General features: G+C 34.6%; 1 protein-coding gene across 1 annotated transcript; it reads left to right on the top strand.

The window, feature by feature from the left end:
* Positions 1–1137: 1137 nt before the first annotated feature.
* Positions 1138–9247, top strand: asmt2 (acetylserotonin O-methyltransferase 2). The gene is made up of 9 exons (XM_042501021.1): positions 1138–1406; positions 1500–1587; positions 2677–2851; positions 4130–4259; positions 5079–5147; positions 5247–5365; positions 6677–6814; positions 7739–7861; positions 9035–9247. The coding sequence occupies exons 2-9, from the start codon at positions 1507–1509 to the stop codon at positions 9244–9246; spliced, it is 1047 nt and encodes a 348-aa protein (XP_042356955.1). The 5' UTR covers positions 1138–1406; positions 1500–1506; the 3' UTR covers position 9247.
* The last annotated feature ends 386 nt before the right edge of the window (positions 9248–9633 follow it).

Here is a 9633-nt window from a genome sequence, read left to right as displayed (position 1 = left end):
CAGTAGAATATTGATTTATTTATTTAATTAATTTATTTATTTTTAATGTTCAGTCTTATTTATTTTCTTTTGTAAATGTTAAATCTGGTTTATTTTAGATTTTTATATAAATGTTCATTCTTTATTTTGGTTTTTTTTTTTTAAATTTCCTATCTGAATATTTAAATAAATGTTCAGTAGTATTTATTTAGATTAATGTTCGGTTTTATTTTCTTTTATAAATGTTCAGTCTGTTTTATTTAATATTTTTATAGAAATGTTCTATTTTATTTTATATTTGTTATATACATGTTCAGTCTTCTTTTTATAATTTTTTAAATAATGTCTATATTTTTTAAGTGTTTATTTCATGTTCTGTTTTGTTTTGTTTTGTTTTGTTATTTTATTTTGTGTTATGTTATTTTGTGTTATGTTATGTTATGTTATATTATGTTGTTTTATTTTGTGTTATGTTATTTTTGTTTATGTTATGTTATGTTATGTTTTTTTGTGTTGTGTTATGTTATGTTATGTTATGTCATTTTGTGTTATGTTATGTTATGTTATGTTGTTTTATTTTGTGTTATATTATTTTGTGTTATATTATTTTGTGTTGTGTTATGTTATGTTATTTTGTGTTGTGTTATGTTATGTTATGTTATGTTATGTTTTTTTTGTGTTATGTTATGTTATGTTATGTTATGTTATATTATTTTGTGTTTATGTTATGTTATGTTATGTTATTTTGTTTTATGTTATGTTATGTTATTTTGTGTTATGTTATGTTATGTTATGTTATTTTTGTTATGTTATGTTTGTTATGTTATGTTATGTTATGTTATTTTGTTTTATTTTTGTTATGTTATGTTATTTTGTTTTTTGTGTTTTGTTATGTTATGTTATGTTTATGTTATGTTATGTTATGTTATGTTATGTTATGTTATGTTATGTTATGTTATGTTATGTTATGTTATGTTATGTTATGTTATGTTATGTTATGTTATGTTATGTTATGTTATGTTATGTTATGTTATGTTATGTTATAACCCGCTCTGTCTTCAGCCGCACAACTCGACACTGCCCCCCCTGCTGCTCCGGATGATCCCGGTACTGCAGTTCCCTGATGTCTTGTGTGTTTTGGTAAAAACTGTTTCTTATCGGCCACCATCATCACAGCAGCGTTAAAGCGGAGCAGGACCACCGACAGACCCGGAGCAGGACCACCGACAGACCCGGAGCAGGATGACTCTCCCCCGCTGAGGATCCGTCGATCAGCTCAGAGTCTCTCGGGACGGACAGCAGCTCAGCACTCCTCCGACATTTTGGCTGATTTGGGCTAAAAACAAACAAAACTCCCCCGAAAAATCACCCGTGTCTTCCCCTCCGGGATCGGACCATCTTGGCGGCTTTCCAGGCGACATCCGCGGGTGAGACAGAGATGTTTTGTCCCGGTTCATTCAAACCAAAAGTCGGATGAATTCCTGCAGCTGATTTTGTGTCGCTGTGTTGTGATTTTTTAGGATAATAATGGCAGAGCATCTTTCTCAGAGTGAGCTGGACTATCCCTTCAAACTTCTGGAGTATTTCAACGGATTCAGGGTTTCTAAGGTAACATTTTAACTTTTATTTATCCACTAATTTCATAAACATTAAAGTGTCAGTCTGCAGTGGCGTATATGGGTGTGCTACTGATCGATTTGATCCATTAAAAAGCCCAAAATAACATGATTGTACACAAAAATATAGGGGAGACTGGGGACGGTTGCAACACCTTTTTTTCTGTTACTCAATATTCCTCAAACTACAAGAAATTATAAAGTTTAGAAAAATATTTTTTCAAGACAAGGGCAAAATATAATACATAATAATAAGGATTATTAATATTATTATATTTATGAATATTCCTTCTAATTTATATTTAAAATTATATGTGGGAATTAAATAAATTAAATATGGAAAAAAATGAAGGGAAGGGACAAGTTAGTATAGGAAAAAAAATCTTACTTTTTAGATGAAATTTACAATTATAAATCTTAAATTATATATAAATAATCAAAAGATTATTATTATTATTATTATTTTAAAATCTTTAATTTATTTTAAGATTGATATAAAATTAATTGAACAAATTGTTGCAGTTTCTTTCAAAAAAATGGGGAAAAGTCAATGCGCAACCTCACTAATTGCAAGAAATTACTAGATTTAGATTTTTTTAAAAGGCAAAATCCCTAAAAGAAAAAAGCTAGAGAAAAACTACATTTTTAATTATTATATTACTTATTTAACATGAACTTACAGAATTATTGTAATTTTTAAACAATTTTTAAAAACTTTTTTTGGTTTGTTTTCTGTTTTTTTCTATCTTTTTTTCAAACTTTTTTCCTTTTAAATCTTGTACATTTCTTCCTATTTTTGCATGTCATTTAGTCTTTTCTTGATCATTGACTTCCTCCTCACATTTTTGAAAGAAAAGCCAATTTGCTTAGATTTCAAAGGGTTAAATGTGATTACATATTAAATATGGGAAGGGATAAATTAATATAGAAATAAAAATCTAATTTTCTATATTAGTTGCACTAGTTAGTTAGTTTAGATTACATTAGTTTAGTTTGGACTAAATTGGTGGAGCTACACTGCTCACATGATAAAAATCTATCCACGGGTGCAGAGGTGTCGATGTGTGTTTGGTCCCTGCAGGTGATCTTTTCAGCCTGCGAGCTCGGAGTGTTTGACCTGCTGCTGAAGTCCCAGGAGCCCCTGAGCGCCCAAAATGTGGCCCGGGAGCTGGACACCAGTGTGGACGGGATGGAGAGGCTGCTGGACGCGCTGGTGGGCATCGAGATCCTCGAGGTGGAGACGGCAGACGGGACAGGTGAGGAGGACGAGGAGATGAACGGTGCATTAACTCTGTATCAGTGTGTCAGTTTGCATGACGTGGCCAAAAGTATGTGGACACCTGAGTATTGTGAATGCAATTTTTCTCTGTGGTCATCTGCCGAAAACTCAGATGTCGGAGCTTCCTTGATAACATCGACAAGGCGTAGATTTAAAGGTAAAAACCTGACGGCTTTCTGCTTTTTCTTATTGCCAGTGAATCCAAAGAAAAGACTAAAAACAACAATAAATTGATGTCTTTAATAATAATAATAATAATAATAATAAAGTTTATTTATACAACAGTTATCCAAACCAATGTTACAAAGTGCTTCACACTTACAATCACAAAATGCACACACGGGAAAAAATGTTAAAACACAAACACAAAACAAACATTTAAAAACATTCGTTAAATTTAAAAACAGAAACGGATCAGTGCAAGACTGAAGTTTGATTTCAGGAGTAAAAGAGAAATTAAAGATATGCCTTTGGATTAAAAATAAGTCTTAAAAAGTGATTTTAAAGAAGATTGTGATGTAACAAGCCTGAGGCTATTTATGTGTCATAGACCCTAATTGTTAAATCATTATGATTATTATTATTATTATTATTATTATTATTATTATTATTGTTATTTCATTTTGTTTATTTTTTATTTTATCATTATTATTATTATTATTATTATATTATATATATTGTATCATTATTTTTTTATTTTATTTATGCAAAATTAAAACAGTTGTGACTTTACAAGTACAAAACAAATGAGAACAACACACAAGGACAAAAAAGAATTGAGCTGACGTACAGAGCTTGACAAGGTATTATAAGGTATATAAAAAAAAAGTTTTAAAAAAATGTAATATTAATGTAATACAGAAAAATTAGGAAAAAAATGGAAAAAAGCACAACAAACCAATTACAGATAATTCTACTGATAACATTTTGCAGTTATGTCACTTAAATTTACATAATTGCAGATTGTTGAAGGGGAACTCTGTTAGATATGACAAATAATAAAAAATTAAATAATAAATTTAAATGAGGTCTTAATGCATCTGTGTTAAAATAAAGGCTGAATGAGTCGACGGTTTCAGTTGCAGTGAACTGACACTAAAACACTTGGACGCTTCGTCTGCATGGATGGCTGCTGTGGACACTGTGAGTGTCCCCGTTGGGACTAAACGTCCTGATTTAAAGTGTGAAAGTGTGTGTGTGTGTGTGTGTGTGTGTGTGTGTGTGTGTGTGTGTGTGTGTGTGTGTGTTCACACAGCTCTGTACAGCAGCACAGACGTGGCGAATCTTTACCTGGCCAAAGGCAGCGCCAAGTCTCTCCACGACATGATCATCTACCAATCCCAGACCATCTACCCGCTGTGGAACAACATGGTGGACGCCGTCAGGTCGGTGGTTACGACCTCTCTGACTTCATAGAGGTCAAGGGTCAACACAATGTGAGGAGTTGACCATAAAGTAAATACGTGTTTTTATAATCTTCTGTACCGTCATCCTTTGGCAAGTTCTTTATTTTTAATTCACAGATTGATATAACACCAGACGGGTCGATCGCTTTCACCTTCTGTTTTTTCATTTAAAAAAATGAAAAGAAAATTATCATTTCTTTATTTTGGTTGGTTTTTTTTTTATGGATTTTATGGATTATTGTTACTTTTTCTGCTCTTTGTTGTCATTTATCTTTTTAATTTTTCTGTAAAATGTTAATTTAGGTTCTTTTTTGTATTTTTTTCAAGTGGTGGATGGATGCGTTTGCATAAGCTGCTGGCTTCTTGATCTTTCCTGATACATTTTTTTAACTGATCTGGATTTTATGCAGTTTTTAACTGAGTGCAGAAAACTAAACTAAACTAAATGTGGCTTGTATTGTGATGACGGCACGCACAGAGAGGTTACGACCGAGGGTGAAAGTTCATTTTGTTCCTCAGCAGCAGGGCTGCTCATATGTTGACTGACAGTGAAATAAACCGGTCAGTTCCTCAGTGAAAAGTGTTGGCAGGAGAAAAGCGTTTTTTTAAAGCAGTGAGAAGAAGAGACCGCAGTGCAAACATGCAGAGTGAAGTAGGTTTGCTAATAGCCTCCAGAGCTGCTGCGCCTTTTGAGAAATGTTTGCAGAACAAATTGTGCAAATGAAGAGCAAACATTTCAATTATCATAATTTTTGTGTAAGTACAAAATGTACAAAATTCAAATTTTCCATCACGCAGGGAGGGGAGGAACCAGAACGAGAAGACCTTCGGCCTTCCACCGGAGGACGTTTTCCAGGCTATTTACAGGTTGGTGCTGATTTGCAGTTTCGGATGCTTAAATGTGAAACTTCACTGTGAAGCGCTGAAATATTTTGAGCTTCTTCATGTGTAAATTGTTGCTCTCAGGTCAGAAGAGGAGATGCTGAAGTTCATGGGTCTGATGAACTCCTCCTGGGTTCTAGACGGACACGATATTGTGACGGCGTTCAACCTCTCCTGCTTTCAGAACATCGTTGATCTTGGAGGTAAAAGGTTAAACTCACAGCCCGGGAGCCAAATAAATCTGTATTTTATTTGCTCTGGCAGATGCATCTGGTCCCGCTCCCGTTCAGACAGTTTTTCAGACGACCGGTTTATCTGATGTGGGGCCAGTTTCAGACACTGGCTGACAGCTCGCAGAGCTTTTGCACTTAAAAGTCGAGTGTGCAGGATTTAGTGGCATCTAGTGCCGAGGTTGCAGATTACAGCCAGCTGAAACTTCTCCTGTGTGTGAAGTGTGTAGGAGAGCTACTGTGGATGACAGAAATATGAACGTCTCTATCTGGAGTCATTAAGCGGTTTGTCCTGTCTGGGCTACTGTAGAAACAACATGGCGGAGTCTGTGGAAGAGGACCCGCTCCGTATGTAGATAAAAACGTCTCATTCCAAGGTAACAAAAACAATTCTTATTTTCAGGTGATAAAACAATAAAGAAAACATAGTTAGGGATGCAGGATGTGATTGATTGATATATGATTTTTGCAGAAATCCAAGATGCAGATATATAATAACTAAGGATGATAATTTATCGACGATCAATCAGTTATGAAGAATTTAATCGAATTTGTGAAGTTTGATCAATAATGCTATGCAATGCTGTCGAATTATATGAAATATATTTGCTGTTTGCTTTGATTGAGGAAAAAACGCATTTGGTATTCTAAGAAATAAGTAAAATAAGAATATGTTTTAATGATTTTTTTTCAAATAACGATAAATTGACAGTTAAATTTACCAATAACCAATAATGACAGTAATTACGATTTGCAACCCTAATAACAACTTACTTGGCCAAAACCAATATTGATACATCCACGTCTTTCCCACCTAATTTTAGTGATCATCTCTTCTGTAGTGAAATTAACATCATATTCTGGTGTCCAGAGGCTTTTTGATCGATGGGTATTGATAAGGTACTCGAAAATCTCGTAAACTCCCTTTATGAATTTTTATTTATTTTTTATACATTATTTATTTATGGACAGACATTTTTGTTTGCATTATTCATTTAACACTTTGTGTTTTTGAGCAGATTGAAATGGTAAAAGAGTTTAAATGTATTTAATAATATTAAATAATTTTAACAATTTTTTTTTAAGAATTAATTAAGATAAAATGAATTCAGTAGATTTAAGGCAAAAGGGTCTCAAATGAGTTAAAAAACACTTCAAATCAGTTAAAACTCACTTTAAACTCAGTCTCCAAACAGACTTTTCAAAAATGTTTCCCTTCTCTGTTTTTTCACACCAAGAAAAAAGGCAATTTCTCTTGACATCATTCTTCTGAATATCTCCCAGGATGCACCGGTGCTCTGGCCCGAGAGATGGCGAAGGCGTACCCGTCCTCCTCCGTCACGGTGTTCGACCTCCCGCAGGTCGTAGAAACGGCTCAGAAACATTTCTCTCAGGAGAGCGACATGGTGGTGTTTCGAGCTGGTGAGTCTCGTGATATTTTTGGTAGGAAATCAATTATTTGTTTATTTATTGTGTGAAATCTCTCAAAATCAACCAAATCTCCAGAAAATCCAGCAAATCAGCGGATCGTCCTTCTGCTGAGATTCTTTTCACAACAAGAACTTTCTGTTTTAATGTGGATTCAACATTATGTTTTTGATAATGTTGATGATAAGTGTTTCTCATACTCTGGAATAATAACATACAATTCAACACCAGCACAAGCTACAGCCTCCAAAATGATCTTAACCCTTTAGGGCCCGCTTTAATATCAACACACTAGTATCGCTCTGCGCACAAAATGCACTTTTCAAAATCAAGCTTTAAAAAATATTATACATTAATATTATTTTTTACTTTCATTGAGTTTATATTTTTAACCAACATCAGTGCCAATCAAAAATATCAAATATTTGTTAATTTTCAGAATTTTAACCCATAAAATGCCAGGTTTTTGTCAGGATGCCACCTTGTTTTTAGATTAAAAAAAATAATTATGATTTCCAGCAACATTAATTTTTTATCCATACATTATTTTTTGTGCAATACTCACACTTGTACCGTTTTTTAGATGTTGTGAATTTTTTTTTTATGCTTTGATGGCTGTGGGATCAAAAATTGCAGTTTGAATTTTTTTTTTTTTTGCACTGAACAGTTTCCACGGTGTATTTTGGACTTACTGTAGGAGCTTAGCTGGAAATCAAAAATTAAACAATAAAACACAATCTTGCCAATCTGCATACCAAATGCCGAACAGCCAAAATGATCAAAAAAAAAAGGAAAAAACAAAAAAATTAACATTTAACTTTCATGGAGGATTTGTGGCACCACTGTTTTCATTTTTTAAGTTTTCCTAAAAAACGGCAGCTGAGTGTGGATTTAAAAAGTCGTGATCAAATCTTTCAGGAGATTTCTTCGGCGATGAAATCCCTCACGCCGACCTGTACGTTCTGGCCAGAATCATTCACGACTGGCCTGAAGAGAAGTGCCTCACGCTGCTGAAGAAGATCTATGACACCTGCCAGCCAGGTGAGTGAAACAGTGTGTGTTCTTTTGGTTTGTGCACAGTTGCTAAATCTGTGGCCTCTTTTTCCTCCTGAGCTGCACGGGATTATAATCTGACGTAATCTTCATCCACTCTGTATTTACTCATTACACTCTTCTCTTGCTTTGCTGTTTATATGTACGTAAGTAACAAGAGGACACTGTTTTGGAGATTAATATCTATATTGTTGTGTGAATGTAGGAAAAGAGTTATGACGGTTTTCAAGAAAATCGATTTATAGTGTGAGCAAAATGATGTTGGTTGACTTGTTTTTATCGATGAAACTGCAGAAATCGAAAAAGCTGCAGGAGCACAAAAAAATGCACCGCATATACAAAACTTTCAGATTCAGTGTTTGCAGACTCTTAGAGAAAGATGGACTCAAATGTTTAAACTGAGGTGTGGTTTATTTGCACAAATTGTTTGCATTTGGTGTGAAAATAACTTTATGCCAGTTTCATTAGAATTATTAGACTGAAATAAATTAAGAGTAAAAACAGTTTTGGAAGGTTGAATTTTGCGTTGTGTTTACATCCTCACTTCTGGAACCAAGTAACAACTCTACCAAAAAAAAAAAAAGCTGCAGTTAACCCTTTAAAACATGGATCGATATCAGTTTCTTGTGTTACATTCGGATGCCTTTCACAAGCATTTAAACCTTTGAGCAAATTGGTTTGATTTGTTTTTTTTGTTTTGGCTTTGGCAAAAAGTAATGGGCAACTTGTGTGTGTGTGTGAAAGTAATTATTTGATCATATATGTGCATTTTTTTGTTTTGCTTTGTTTTAATTTTTTTTATTTATTTATTTTTTTTACAATTTTCTTTTTTTGTGTGCTAATTTTCAGGTAATTTTCTTGAATCTTTTGATTAATTCCTTGCTAAAACATGGCTTAAAAAGTAATGGACAACAGAGATTTCCCACAAGATCTTGCAAGAGGTTAGAAAATCTGACAAAGAAAATGAAAAAAATATTTTGAAAACAGACATTTATTGTCTGCAGGAAAGAAGAGAATTTGAAGATTATGTCGGGCTCGGTTTTAATGCCACAGTTTTGCGTCCTTCACCATCCTGCAGTGGCACTTTTTAAGGCTCTTCAACTCTTCATCTGTTTACTTTCACACTTTGAGCACTCAGTATGTTTTTTTTCGTCCTGGCAGGCGGCGGCGTCCTGCTGGTGGAGGCCATGCTGTTTGAGAACAGACGAGGGCCCGTCATGGCTCAGATCTTCTCCCTCAACATGCTGGTGCAGGCGGAGGGCCGGGAGCGCCCGCCGTCCGAGTACACCCGCATCCTCAGCAAGACCGGCTTCCACAACGTCCAGCTGTGCCGGACCGGAAAGTCCTACGACGCCATCCTGGCCATCAGATGAGCCCGGGACAGGCGGGACAGGCGGACAGGCGGGACAGGCGGGACAGGCCAAGTCTGGGGAAGCAGAGACAGCTGGACTCTTCAAGGACTTAAAAGGTTCATAGGTGGACACAAATGTTTAAGCTCGGAAAAAAAGGGTTAACAGTCTGAGTGCACATGGATCTCTAGTGTTTGTTGTGGTCAACTTTGTGATGTTTTAAGATATTGTGATAAAACTTTTTTCAAGGATCAAACTTTCTCTGGACTGAAGATGCTGCTGGACAGAATTTGTGATCAATACTTCAAAAAATCTTCCTTTAAAACTTATTTCGACGACATCAGTGTTCATGTCATGATCACGGGAACCCTGAGTAGTCCTAAAAATTTGCAAAATATTTTTTATGAGTAA

Source organism: Plectropomus leopardus, chromosome 14 (assembly GCF_008729295.1).
Source record: "Plectropomus leopardus isolate mb chromosome 14, YSFRI_Pleo_2.0, whole genome shotgun sequence".
NCBI classification, from domain to species: Eukaryota; Metazoa; Chordata; class Actinopteri; order Perciformes; family Serranidae; genus Plectropomus; species Plectropomus leopardus.
The sequence above is the reverse complement of the archived record's forward strand: the minus strand, read 5'-3'. Positions and strand labels throughout refer to the sequence as shown.